This window comes from Eschrichtius robustus, chromosome 16 (genome assembly GCF_028021215.1).
Source record: "Eschrichtius robustus isolate mEscRob2 chromosome 16, mEscRob2.pri, whole genome shotgun sequence".
Lineage (NCBI taxonomy): Eukaryota > Metazoa > Chordata > Mammalia > Artiodactyla > Eschrichtiidae > Eschrichtius > Eschrichtius robustus.
In genome coordinates, this window is record NC_090839.1 from 63,764,828 (window position 1) to 63,779,388 (window position 14,561).

Consider the following 14,561-nt stretch of genomic DNA (forward strand, 5'->3'; position numbering starts at 1 on the left):
ACTCCTCACCTGGCTGGCGAAGGGCAGGCCCAGCCTCCGGAGAGCGGGCGCCGTGTGGCTGACATTCACCACCAGCTCCAGAGGGCCGTTCATCGGCCAGGCCACCAGGGCTGCCACGTCCACGCTGATCCCACCATCCCCACCTCGGAGGACCACATGGGCCTGGGTCTGGGTCTCTAAAGGCAGAGAATGGCAAAGGCTGCTAGGGACTGGGGTTCACCTCCCTTCCCAGTTTAGGGTCGCACCCTGAGGATACCAGCGGGATTGACCCTGGGCAAGTCTTTCACCTCTCTGAGTCCCATTGACTTCATCTGTCATGGGGCGTCCCCCAGTCTTGGCCTGGCCAGCTCCTTCTCTCATTGGAGTCGCTGCTGATAGGACAACTCCTCCAAGGAGCCTTCCATGACTGCCCATCTAAAGTACCTCCCAGCCCTTCCTGCTCCCACCCCTGCCAGAAGGTCAGCTCCATGACGGGAGGGCCTTTAGTCTGTTTCATTCCCTGCTATAACCCCAGCACTTAGCACAGCCCCAGCCAGACACACCACAGGTGTCCAGTACTTGTTGAGGGAATGAACAAACCAATGATGCTTCTCTTCAGGGTTAATCAAATATCAAATCAATATCAAATAATACTGACCTGCAGCTTGCCTGGCCCAGGCTGGACGGTCTATGTCCCCTCCCATCCCACGGGGGCATCTCTTCCAGTCCCCTGCCTCTCAGCTGGGCTGCCCCTCATCTTCGCAGCAGGTAAAAACTCTCCAGAAAAGGAGAGTCCAGGATCTGGCCCAGCCCCATCACCACCACTTGGGCCCAGCAGGGTGGGTGGCCCTCTCTGGCAGACACAGACAAGCCTGGCAGCTCTGAGCCTCAATCTCCTCACCTATAAGGTGGGCACGGCCCGCCCACCTCGAGGGACATCGCCAAGATCAACTGAGATACCACATCTGCGAACACCTGTGTGTGGGGCACATAGTAGGTCTCAGGAAGGGGTCTTTTCCTTCCTTCATTATGCAATGTTCAACCACGTGCACCTACTATGTGTGTGGGGGGCATGAGGAGCGAGGGGACACACATTGAAGGGGACCAAGTCCTCTTGCCCAGGGAGGTTCCAGATTGTGGGAAGTCACCAAGAATGTTGATGCCAGGCAGAAAACGCCCCCCGAGGGACTGGGACGGCAGTGGGTGGGGGGTGAGAGGTCACCCTGGCTGGAGGCCAGCACACCAGGCCTCCTGGCCCCGGGGAACTGGAGTGTGGAAATTATCCCTGGGACGACTGTCCTATTACTTTCCCCCCACACCCCCTACAGACCCTTCCTCAGAGCAGTCTGTGAGGTCAGCGCACACTGAGACAGTCCCCTGTCTGATCCAGGCCCCCGCTCACCCCACAGGATGCTGAGAGCCGAGGATGGAAGAGTTTGAGACCAGAAGAAGATGACCCAAGGGACTTGGGGACACACAGGGATCCTGATCTCCGCAATCTACACAGGGGTCAGAGGGTGGCTCTGGAGTCATACTGCCTGGATTCATCATTAACCAGCTGTGTGGCCTGGAACAAGTGACCCAACCTCTCTGCACTTCTGTTCCTCCCTCCCTTGCAGAATGGGGATGGTGTTACTAACCCCTCTCTCATACGTTCACACATTCACTCAACAGATGATTAATTGAACACCTACTATCTGCCACTCTGCAAACAAAGATCATCCCTGTCCTTGTGGAGTGTACATTCTACTGTGGGGTGAGTGGAAGACAGGCAATGAGAAATAAAGATATTTAAAAAGTAAGTTAGGGGCTTCCCTGGTGGCGCAGTGGTTGAGAATCTGCCTGTCAATGCAGGGGACACGGGTTCGAGCCCTGGTCTGGGAGGATCCCACATGCCGCGGAGCAGCTAGACCCGTGAGCCACAACTACTGAGCCTGCGCGTCTGGAGCCTGTGCTCCGCAACAAGAGAGTCCGCAACAGTGAGAGGCCCACGCACCGCGATGAAGAGTGGCCCCCGCTCGCCGCAACTGGAGAAAGCCCTCGCACAGAAACGAAGACCCAACACAGCCAAAAATAAATAAATAAATAAATAAATAAAATAAGTAAGCCATGGGGATGTGATATACAGCATAAGGAATATGGTCAATAAAAAAAAAAAAAAAAAGTAAGTTACACAGTATGTTAGAATGACAAAGCCAGGGAGAGGGATGGGGAGAGCTGGAGAGAGGTGGGGGTGCAAATAAATAGGGGGAGCAGGCAAGGCTTCACTGAGGAGATGACATTTGAGAAATACCCAAAGGAGGTGAGAGAGTGACTGTGGAGAAGAGCATTCCAGGCAGAGGGAACAGCCTGTACAAAGGCCCCGAGGCAGGAGCAAGCCTCATGCGTTGGAGGAATATCAAGGAGTGGAATGAGCAGGGGCCAGGAGAGAGGTCGTAGAGGTTAGGGTGTGGATCCTGAGGGCCCAAAGGCCCCACTAGGGGCTTCAACTTTCCCTTGGTGTGCATGGCATGGTTGAGCAGATTCCCTTAGCTCCTGTGTATTGAGGACTTGCCTGGTATGTATGCAGTAAGCACTCAATCAATGGTGGCTCTTATTACTGTCATCTTCCCTTCCTCCTCCAATATGGGTTAAACTGTTTCCCCCTAAAAATTATGTTGAAGTTCTAAGTCCCTGACCTGTGAATGTGACCTTATTTGGAAATAGGGTCTTTGAAGAGGTAATCAAGCCAAGATGAGGTGCTAGATTAGGATGGGCCCTAATCCGATGACTGGCATCCTCATAGAAAGAAGAGAAGAGGCAGAGACACAGGGGCAGAGATTGCAGTGACGCAGCCACAAGCCCAGGCACACCTGGGGCCACCAGGAGCTGGAAGAGGCAAGGAAGGATTTTCCCCTGAAGACTTTGGAAGGAGCATGGCCCTGACACCTGATTTCTGACTTCCGGCCTCCAGAACTGCGGGAGAATAAACTTCTGTTGTTTTAAGCCACCCAGTTTATGGTACGTTGCTTTGGCAGCCCTGGGAAGTGAATATATGCTCCCTTAGGAGTGAGGCTCCAAGGCCAAGGGTGTCCTGGTTAGTCCTGGAGCTCAGGGTCAACTGGGCCTGAGGCTGGAGGGCAGTCCCCACATGGGGGAAGGCAGCTCTCATCCGTGGGCAGTGCCTGGCTGCCTTACCGCGTGTCTGCAGCTCTGCGCTGATGCGGGCCTCTGCCGGGAACCCCGCCTGCCACAGGGCCTGGCTGTCGTGCTCACTCCAGCCAGAAAGCTCCAGGCGCCCATCGCGGTGACGGCAGCTCACGGAGTAGTTCAGAGACGTGGCCCCTGCCGAGACGCGTCCCGAATTCTCAAAGCCAGAGTCACTGTCGTGAATGTCCACGGAGACCTGGAATGACACCCAGGAGATGCTGGACCACCCTGCACAGAGAGCGTCAGCCCAGCCCAGCTGGCACCAGCTCCCACAAACCCTGGGGGTCTGTACCACCCATGCCGCTGGGATGGGAAGAACCAGGACCCCTTCAAGGAAGCAGCTTGGAGGAACAACTGGGTTACACGTGGCCAACTACACGTGTGCTGTTTTGCTGGTGGCGAGGGGCTCTGCCTGCTGAGGAGTGACTGCTAACAGGTACAGGGTTCCCATCTGGGGGGATGAAAACGTTCTGAATTAGAGAGTAGCTGCACAAATTTATGAATGTACTAAATGCCCCTAAATTGTACACTTTAAAATAGTTCAAATGGTCAATACATATTTTGCCACAATAAAAAACTTAACAATAAATTTTTTAAAAGATTTTTTCAAAAAGTTAAAAATATACAACTTGGCCCTCAAAGGCCTTTGAGTTCGCAACCTCTCCACCATAGGTACGTAAGTTAATCACTGAAGCCACGACAGCACAGCCGCCATCACTGGCCGAACACGCAGTGCGTGGCAACAGGTGGCGAGGCCCCTCACTGCTTTATGTCACCCACTCTGTAAAGTGGGAAGTGTCACTGCATCATTCAACGATGCTGACTGAGCACCTACTACACGCTGGGCCCCGTTAAACCTAGGGATGCTGCCATGCACACGACAGACAGAAATGTCTGACCCCGTGGAGCTTAAACACCAGCAGTGGGAGACAGACCAGGACAAGGTCAAAGGCGTCACGTGTCAAACAATGGGAAGATGATGGAAAAGAGAAAGCTGGGAAGAGGCTAGGAAGGGTGTGAAATAATAAGAAAGATGTAGATATAGATGTCTCTGTCCCCGGTTCCTGCTAATATTTGGTCTTTGACCCCAGTTCCTGACTCAGAGCCCCTGTACCCTTGTAAATTCTTGAGTGATGGGGGTGACAGGAGCATCTGACATGGAGCTCCTAAGTCCCTTAGAATTTCCTGGGTGATAGGAGAGTCTTTTGTGCTAATGAGCTGACTCTTGGGGGGCTCCTGGGTGGAGGCTGGTCAATCCAGGTTGACTTCAAGGGTTTGACTGCACGACTGGAACGATGGACGAGGTGCCATTTGCCGAGATGGGGAGACGGGGAGGGGCAGGTCGGGGGGCGGTCGGCCTGTCTGGTTTGGAACAGTCAAGTCGGAGGTGCCTGCCAGGCATCCGAGTGGAGATACAGCAGGCAGGTGGGTCTACGGGTCTGGGGTTCAGTGGAGGGAGAAATGGGGGACATGGCAGTGCAGAGATGGCGCTGATGTGAGACTGGATGAGCCCATGAAGGGAGTGTGTGTGGAAAACGGGGAAAAAGAGGGCTGAGGACAAGCGCCAGGTCTGCTGGGAGTGCGGGGAGCTCTGGAGGAGGAGAATGTGTGACAGCCCCGGGGGGCATGGCTGGGCAAGCAAAATGAGTATTAGCAACCCCAATTTCCAGATGAGGAGACTGAGGCTCAGAGGGAGGTCTGAACCTTGTTCTACCATCCCCTTGTCTCCGAGGTATTTCCAAAAAGGTTTGTTGCATGAATGAATGAATGAATGATTTCCACTATCACTGGTACTTGCCGAGGCTGACCTGCAGGCCCAGCTTGTCCTCCACCCACAGCATCTGCAGCGTGGGGATGTTGTGCTGGAACGTGCAGTCTAGGGAGATGTGCTCCGGCCACCTAGTGAAGGTCAGCTCCTCAGACACCTGTCAGGGTGGATGACTGTGGGACCGGGGCCATTGGGCTGGGCCGTCCCCACAGCCCCCAGCCCCCCAAGGCCCCGCCAACAGAGCCCCCACCTGTCTGCCGTCCACTCCAACCCGCAGGGTGTGTCTGTAGCTGGGCCCGAGCCTCTCGGTGGTCAGGTCCACCAGGACCTGGGCTGGGAGGGCCAAGGGCTGAGGCAGGTTGTGTGTGAGCAGCAAGTTCACCTCCTGCTGGGTCTACAATAGAGCAAGAGAAACCAAGACTCGTGTGAGATATCATGAAGAGATGTTTGTACACCCGTGTTCACAGCAGCACTCGTAACAACAGCCAAAGGGTGGAAGCAACCCAAGTGTCCACTGATGAATAAATGGATCAACAAAATGTGGTCCACCCACCCAATGCAATGCTATTCAGCCTTAAAAAGGAAGGAAATCGACAGAGCTCGGGGGAGGGGAAAATGAGGAGTTATTGTTTAGTGGGTATAGAGTTTCAGTTTTGCAAGATGAAAAGAGTTCTGGAGATGGATGGTGGTGATGTTTGCACAAAAATGTGAACATACTTAATACCGCTGAACTGTGTACTAAAAAGCGGTTAAGATGGTGAATTCTGTTATGCGCATTATACCACAATAAAAACATTTTTAAAATAAAATAAAAACATGTATGTGATTAATAAAATAATATACAATAAGAAACTGGACACTGTCCAAGTGCTAATGGATAAGATAGATGAATTGTGACAGAGGCACACCATGGAATACTATACAGCAGTGAAAAAGGATAATCAACACAGCGTGGGTGAATCTCACAAACATAATGTCGAACAAAACAAGGCAGATGCAAAAGGGAGCACGCTGTGTGTTTCCATGAACATGACATTAAAGAAGTCATATGAGCGGTGGCTCCTGGGGAGTTAAGAAGGGGAAGGGGCAGCTGAGGGACTTCTCCTTGGAAACCTCATTCCTCTACTCATGGACCTTGACCCTCTCATCTGCCAGGGTCCTCTTTGGAGCTCAGCGGGTATCCAAATGCTTCTCCTCGGGCCTCGGGAGCACATGGCCTCAGCACCCCTTCCCAGGCCACCCTGGGTACCCTACCCATCCACACACTCACCTCGGTGGTATTGAGGACGAGCAGCCCCCGTAGTGTGTTGGCATCCACGGTGACCAGCACCTGGGCGTCCACGGCCATGGAGTTCACCGTGATGTAGCCGGAGCCATCCACTCGGCCCGGGACCCCCAGGGCCTGGAGGGGTTTAAGGAGATGGAAGCAGGGCTTCTTAACTAGGGTGGGGTCCCAAGTGGGCATCAGGGGTCCTATAATCCCCCTTGAACTGACCACAAAATGGGGCATGTGCCCACGAGAGTCTCTACAGGAGAGGGTTTGTGACTTTGATCAGGTTCCCAGAGCGCCCAAGTTCCCCACATCGGTAGCCCTGCACTGTTCAACGAGCTTCCCCCACCCCCTTCCACCTCCCCAGACTACGAGGATCGCATCTTTATACCCAAGAGAACCACATCCTGTGAAACCAACTGGCCAAGAGTCTTCCAACCACTGGCAGCTGCGAACGTGCATCTCCCCACCTCTCCTCCCCCATCCCCTCCGCCTTCCCAGGCGCACAGAACTCAACACCTGCTGCCAAGAGGCAGACGGGAGCCTGTCCAGGAAGCAGGCTGCAAGGCTGGCCCACGCGGGCATCTCCCTCGGCTGCTCCCGCCAGCACATCCCAGAGCACGTCGGCAGTGCGGTTTCATCTAATCCTGAGACTGGAGGAGGCCTTTGCACCCCGTTTATGATGATGAAACTGAAGCCCAGGGAGGAACAGTGATTTGCTCAAGGTCACCAGAGACAAGGGGCAGAACTGCCATTCAGAGTCCGGCGCTTCCTGGCCTCAAAGGTGGCCTTCCCAGCACCCAGGTCGGCTGCCCGACTCTCCACCTGTCTGACACAGCGTTTGACCCTGGTAACCCTTCCCTCCTCTTGGAACCCTTTCCTCCCCAGCCTTCTCCCTTGGGGTTTCTCCTCCTCCTGGCCTGTTCTTCTTGGTACCCTTGGCCACTTCCTTCTCATCCGTCCAGCTCTGCAGCCTGAGCGCTTAGTCTCCACCCACCCCACAGCCATCTCAGCCAGTCTGTGGCTTTAAATGTGACCACCTAGAGGTGGAGCCCTCCCGTCCAGACCACAGCCGACCTCCTGACTCGAGAGCTGCCCCCAACATCTCCACTTGAGCGTTTAAGAGCCCTGTCAAATTGAACACATCCAAAATAGGCCTGGAGTTGGTGACACCACTTCCCCAACCCTCCTCCTCCATCCACCATTCTCCCCACTCGGGGAACAGCAGCCCCAGACCTCTCATCACGTACGACAAAAGCACAGTGCCATCCACTCCCCTCTTTTTCTCACACCCACATGCAACTTCTATCCAGTCCTCTGTGATGGATCCTGAATCCAAGTGTGCTCCCACCTCACGGGCTTTTTATAAAACAGGAGTCAGCAAACAATGGCCCACTGGCCACATCCAGCCCACTGCCTGTTGTAAATAAAGCTTTATTGGAACACAGACACGCCCACATAGTGCATATTGTCTATGGCGCTTTGTACTACAATAGCAGCACTGAGCAGTTACAACAGCTGAATGGCCTGCAAAGCCAAAGATATTTACTATATGAACTTTTATAGAGATGGTTTGCTGACCTCAGTCCCAGAGAATGCCCTTCCCTCTCCAGCCCTGCCTCAGGGCCTTTGCACTGGCCATGCTTAGAATACCCTTTACCCAGACACAAAACAATGCTACTCCCTCCTCTCCTTCAAGTCTGTGCTCAAACATCATCCTGTCTTTGGGGCCAATCTTGACCGACTATAAAACTGCAATATCTGCCCTGTTTTTTATGCCCCCCTTTCCCACTTTCTCTCTCCCCTTAGCCCTCACCACTGTGTAATACACTCCACAGTTCAGTGATTTATTCTGAGGGTTGCCAGTCTGCCCCAGGCAGGCATTCATCTCTGCTTTGTTTATGGGTGTACGTCCAGGGCACAGAGGAGATCCTCAATAAGTATCTGAGGAGTCCATCCCTCCAGGGTTCACCCGATCTCTCTGGTTTTGGCAGTGGTCAGAAAGGAGGTCCCTGTCCTGTCCCCTGGAGACCCTGGTGCCCACCCCCCCTGCTCACCCCTGGCACACCTACCTGCAGGGCCTCGCAGGAGCTCTCGGACAGCACCCGCCATTGCAGCCAGGGGTCCAGCTGCAGCTCGCCGCCGCCCCAAAGCTCGCAGGCCCCAGCGTGCAGCTCCAGGCCCAGCTGGTGCCCGGCCTCCCACCCCAGCTGGACGGTCAGCGAGGTCTCTGGAGGAATGGAGTGCAGTGAAGGCAGCGTGTGCCTCATCTTTGCTCGAAGTGTGGCCTCGGATGGGTGCAGGGCCACTGCCAAGGTCAGGGAGGCAGTCTGGCCGGCCGCTGTGAGGACCCCTGAAGCTTCTGCTTCCCTACCTGAGGCCTGCAGGGAGCCGCTGAGCTGCATCCCTGCTGGGAGGCCCAGGCCCTGCAGGACCACAGAGAGCGGGGTCGGAAGGTGGTCCCACATCAGGAGTGACCCTGATTCTCCATCTTCTACCCTCTTACCCCTCCAGCCCTGCCTACCAACTTGTGCCCCTCCCCCATTACGGTAACAACAAGACTGCAACAGCAATCGTAATACACAACAATTGTCCATCATAGAACACTTAGTACATGCACAGCCTCAGGCTAAGTAATTCACAAGAATGTTCTCTTTTCACCCTATTTGATGGCTCTGAAATGGCTAGTTAATATCCCCATATTACAGATGGGAAAACTGAAGCTCAAAGAGGCGAAGTAATTGCCCAGGGTCATATAGCTAGTAAGTAGCAGAGCCAAGGTTTGAACCTGATCTGTCTTCAGTCTATGCTTCAGACTGGGGCTGGTTCAATTTAAATTAAAATAAAGTAAAAGAAAGAATTCAGGTTCTTCTGTAGCACTAGTGAGCTCATTTTAAGCTACACATGGCTGGCAGCTCCTGTCCTGGATATCAAAGAATGAAACATTTCCATCATCATAGAAAGTTCTAGTGGGCAGGCCTGCTTTATCCCGTGATGCTCTACTCTCTCATGGCCCAATTCTGTGTTGACCTGATTAACACTGACAGAGCATCTGTGGGCGCCCAGCCCTATGCTCAGGGATGCCGAGTGGACCAGACCCTGCCCCTGTGCCCAGGAAGCTCCGTCAGGAGACAGGGGAGGGACCCGTCCCACTCAGACAAGGGCACCAGTCCTGTCTGCTGACCCAGACTCCAGCGTCAGGGACTCCCCTCCCCCAAACATCACAGGACAATTCTCAGACCATCTCTCCGCTCAGATAAAACCAGCCTGTGATTTTTAACAGGTTATGAAACCAAGATGTGACTATCCCCACTGTCAGCTGAGGACAGCTTCCCTCATTCCCTTCCTGCTCTCAGAATTTTACTAAGAATACGGACTTTTATAAGAATTTATATTCAGAATTTATATTCTGAATCTGTGGTCCTTTAGTTTCACAGCATGCCTCTAATCTCTCCCAGCCTCAATTTCCTCATCTGCCGAATGGGAATGCAGGATTAGAGATAAGAGGAACCAAGTATCTGACAGGGTTTTTGGGAAATAGTAGCTGGGGTCTTGGGAAGCCCCTGGAGGGGAGTGTCAGCCAGGCCCAGGCCTCACGCTGACAGGGGCTCTGGAAGCTGCCTCTCCAGTCACCTTGCTGGCCCGCCATACGCACCTCCAGCAGTGGGCAGCCCGGCTCAGTGGCCAGTGTCCATGTGCTTTGGTTCTCAGCTTGCTGCTCCAGCGCACCCCGCAGCTGGCACGGCCCCATCCGGAGGGCTAGGGAGCCGCGGCTGGTGGGGGGGCCAGGCCGGGCAGTCAGGCTGACGGCACTCCTGGATGGCAGGCCCAGGCGACCCAGAAGGGGCAGGGAGTGGGTCAGATGCCCCAGGGCAGAAGGCTGGGCCCCGCAGGTGCGGGCCAGCTGCAGGTGGGCGTCTCCGTGGTCACTGCGGAGGCCTGCGGCCAGGTCGAATTCACAGGGTCCCCAGCTCAGGCGGCCCTCGGAGTGCAGGGCCTGCGGGATTCCAGTTGCCTGGAATATGGGGAAAGTGGTCGGATTTAGGAGCAGCTCCAGAAGCCAAGGTGGGGGAGCTGGAGATGGGCCTGGGTGGGAAGAGGGCAGCGGTGGACCCATGGCCTGAACTCTATCAGCACCTCCCTCTGCAAGGTGACTGATACCAAGGGTATCCCATCGAGAGGTTGGGGCTCAAGTTCTGGCTCCACCACTAACTCGGTTGTTCCAACCTGCAACCTCAGCTTACCCATCTCTAAGATGGGAGTTGATTTATAGCATCATAAGTTGCTGGGAGATGTAAGTAAATTAATACTTGTGAGCCCAGAGCCAGGCACCCAGAAAGCACTGGCTATTAGAAATACATCACTAACATCAATGTTCACTGGCTGGAGGGCAGACACCTTAAGCAACTTGCTCCCCTGGGGCCCAGGACGCACCCCACATGGGGGCAGGGACCCAAGATGGGGATGAAAGGAGGGGCACAAGCAGCCCCTTCCTCCCGGGGGTGAGGATTTAAGGGGCCTCAGAGGGCACTCAGCACATGTGCCTGATGAACATCAGCTGTTGCTTCGGGCTATTCTCATTCTTACTCCCGGAGCCTTAACCCCAGGAATGGGGGAAGTGAGATGTGAGAACAGAATCAACTTGAGCCCCAGAAAGGAAGGGAACCGGTGTCTCAAGAAGGCCCTTTGCAAAAGGGGAGAAAATTCAGTTCTGGTCCCATTTTTGGCTCAAAGCTTTGTAGTCAACGAGTTCCCCAGTTCAAGTGACAACAGCAAAAAAAGACTAAAGTTTCTCATGCTGAGTGCAGAGCTGGGCATACAGCAGGCGGTTAATAACTTGTGGAGGGAGGTGGGAACCTACATTGACCGGTGGGGGCTTACCTCCAGCAGGGGGCAGTGATTCACCAGGGCCAGGGTCCAGTTGTGTGTGGCGTTGGCCTCTGTCCTGAGGTCCCCATGGGCAGTCAGGGTGCATGGGCCCAGGGCCACCTCCAGCTGGGCCCTGGGGGGTTCGTCTCCCCCTATGGACACTCGGATGTGGTTGTCGGCGGGCACCCCCAGCGCCTGAAGTGGAGGCCATGTGTGCTGGAGGCTGGTGTCCAGGCAGGCATGGTGGCCACAGGCTGTGTGGATGTGCGCCCGGGCGAAAGTGTCCCCAGAAGACACCTGAGCCGCCAGGCTGGCCCCAAAGGCGTGGACCAGGAAGGAGCCATTCAAGATCAGCACGGCTGGATTCTGCCGCCAAGAAAGGCCAGGTGAGCCCGAGCGGGTGTCCCTACAACACCCCACCAAGCGTGCCCACCGTCTGCCTGTCCACAGGTGGTCAAGGGAGTCCCCATCCCCCAGGGGCACCCACCACCCCCCTTAACAGGTGATGCTCCCGTGAAGCACTTCTCTCTGAAGAGCTGAAACCGGCCTCCCAGGGAGTCAAGAAATTGGACCGTTTGGAGCACTTTCGGGCCCCTGATGCCCGCTCCCCCGCTCCCCATGAGGCCTCCAGGTCCTCCCTCCCGTTTCCTCCTCTCTTTTCCATAATGGAACCTTGGGCCTCTCAACCTCTCTGGTCTGGACACGTCCCTCTTAACGCCTCGAATGGAAGTCACTGCATCTCTAAGTAGTGTACCTGGGGGTCCTGGAGTGTCTGCACGCCCGTGACAGAACCAGGAGCTGCTCTCAGCCCTTTCCCGTCACCCAGTGCTCTTCTGTCCACCTGGGGTGCGGACAGCACCACTGACGGCAGGGTGAATGCACGTATCACCCCCACCACAGCTAAATGGAGGCCACAGAGGAGCCACGGAGCTCGGGGTGGCTGCCCACGGAGCGCAGCCCACGGATTCTCCTGCCTGGATGTTGCTGACCTGCTCTAGGACTAAGCAAAGCCCGATTTCCAGCCCTTTCCTGGAATTCCAGACCACGGCTCTCGGAGGGAGGGGCCGTCCATTCATGGCTCTTGTCCTCACCCTCCCGCGCAGTTAGTCTTTGCAGAAGTCACCCTCGCGCCCCAGCCCTGAGTCTTTCTCACAGGTGTAGCTGCTAACTCCACGTGCCCCCTCGGTCTTAGGTTTCCTCTGTGGGGGAGGCAGCCCATCTGTCTAGCTCATTAAGACCCTTTCAATCCTGATCCTCAATTCTCTTGGCTAACCCTCCTGCCATTCAGGCCACTGTGTGACCTTGGGAAGGTGACTTCACCTCCTTGAGCCTCAGTGTCCACATCTGTAAAATGAGATCATGATTCCCTGGTAGCTGAAACCATGCCAAAAGAGAGGATACCAAATTGAGATGGCACCTGACCTGCGTTGGCCCATTTCATGCTCGACAGTGTAAGGTAGGTGTTGCCACCTGCAGTTTACTGATGATGAGGCTGAGGCTCAGAGAGGTTAACGCCTGGCTAAAAGTCACACAGCAGGTGAGTGGCAGGTCTGGGCAGGAAGTTGTGTTGGTCTGATTTTCTGGTCCCTGTACTGGGTGGAGCTGCTACCACTGCCAAGCTGGAGGCATGAAAGTACTGCATCTTTTACGCTCACAGAGGTGAAGCTGGCAGAAACAGTCCTCCCCAAGGAGGCCATGCTCCCTCTATCTGGACAGCCAGGCGGTGAGCCCATAGCGCCAGCTCCCAGGGCCCCCAGGCAGTGCCCCAGGCCAGACACCCTGCAGCATCCACTCAGCACCTCCAGGCTCATGTCTCCCTGGTCCCGGAGCAGATCCTCAGGAGCAGAAAAACCTCTGTCCTTCTCCTCCCCCAGGCCATCCTCAGGGCTATGCTCACTGGCTGGCCCCCCAGAGCCAACTGGACTGAGAGCTCAGCTGAGCCAGGCCTACCACAAGCTGCCCACCCAGCTGCCCACAGGGCAGCACTGACAAGGTCTGCAGGCAACTCCAGTGGTCGCCCCATGTCCAGTTCACCCACAGCTCTTGGCCCAGGAGCCACAGGGCCCCGCTGGAGATCAGGGAGTCCAGGCCCTATGCTCAGGTCTCCCAGCCATGCCTTGCCTTCAAAGGAGAGGACCTACTATCCACCTGCACCCTGGCCCGGGAGAGCTCGGAGCTACTTAAGCTGTGCTGTGCCCCAGCCTGGGCGGCATGTGTGCCTGTGAGCCCCACGGCCTGTCTCCCTCGAAAGACCCAGATATGCCTGTCACCAGCCCAGCTCCCCGTGGCAGAGGCTGGCTTGAAACACTTGGATTCTGGGTCACTGTCTAAGTGTGCTTACAGAAAGGACCACCCATCTGCTGTCAGGTTGGGCTGGGTCCCCTCAGGGCTGGGAGCCCAGATGCATGTTACTGGGGAAGTGGAGGGCTTGGAGGAGGGGACCATGTGTGTCGGCCTGGCAGTGGCCACAGGCCCTAAGCCATCCAGCAGGCAGCCCCTGGTGCTCAGCCTGTGCCCACCCCACCCCCCGGAGGCAGACCACCATCTCCCACCCTGCCCTGCCTGTGACAGAGACCCTTGTACCTCGTGAGGCCACCCAGTGACATTCCCCCAGCAGAGCCCTGACAGCTGGGCAGGCGAAGCGTCTCCACTGCAGTTGACCTAGGGAGACCAGCAGGGTGGGTGGGGGGGCATGTGTAGGCATGAGGTGTCTCTCCCCGACCTTAACCCTGGACAGAGTACTGAGATCCAGCTTGACCCCATCTCCCTTTGTGAAGGCCTCCCTGGGAAGATAACCCCCAAAGAGAGGTTTGTGCAGACCTAAGTGCTAACCCACAGAATCGTCAAAAACAGAAGTAACCAGAAAAAAACAGAAGTAACCCGTGTGCCAGGTTCTAACTGGTTCCTCATCTGATCCTCAAGGTAAACATGGGAGGCAGGGATTATTAACAGTCCCATTTTGCAGATGAGAACACTGAGGCACAGAAAGAGTAAGCAACTGGACTAAAGTTGCACAACTGGTAAGTGATGAAGCAGGCTGGATTCGGGCCGCACGCCTGGCTCACTCACCCTGACACACACACTTCGGATGGTTTAGCCACACCTGTGCCAGGCCCAGAGGTGGTTTCCTGCTTTTTGTTGTTGAGAACAATGCAAAAGACAGCTGTGTGTGTGTTTCCTTGTCTAGTGTTCCAGGTTTCTCCAGGGGAGGTAACCCAGAACACGAGCTGAAGGGTGAGAGTCTCAGCAGTTTTCATTTTACTACATAGACCCAGAGCGCCTCTGAGGGAGCTGCCTCAAATACACTTCCATTTATGAGGGCAGGGGAGGGAGCGTTGACAGAAGGACAGGAGGACAAGTGGACAGAAGACAGAGAAGAAGAGTAGAAGGCAGGGTGGGGAGGAAGGAAGGGAGGGTGGATGGATGGGAGGAGAGGGTGGGAGGAAAGGAGAAAGGATGGATGGGAAAGGAGGATGGGAAATTTGG

General features: G+C 55.4%; 1 protein-coding gene across 1 annotated transcript in view; it reads right to left on the reverse strand.

Annotated features, from left to right (window-relative positions):
* LOC137750418 (uncharacterized) overlaps positions 1 to 14,561 on the reverse strand; it is a 183,452-nt gene that overhangs the window by 42,293 nt on the left and 126,598 nt on the right. Inside the window, exons 44-46 of the mRNA XM_068524779.1 lie at positions 13,659 to 13,738; positions 3,157 to 3,364; positions 10 to 176 (exon numbers count right to left, since the gene is read on the reverse strand). Coding sequence (XP_068380880.1) covers positions 10 to 176; positions 3,157 to 3,364; positions 13,659 to 13,738 — 455 coding nt within the window. The remainder of the gene's footprint in view (positions 1 to 9; positions 177 to 3,156; positions 3,365 to 13,658; positions 13,739 to 14,561) is intronic.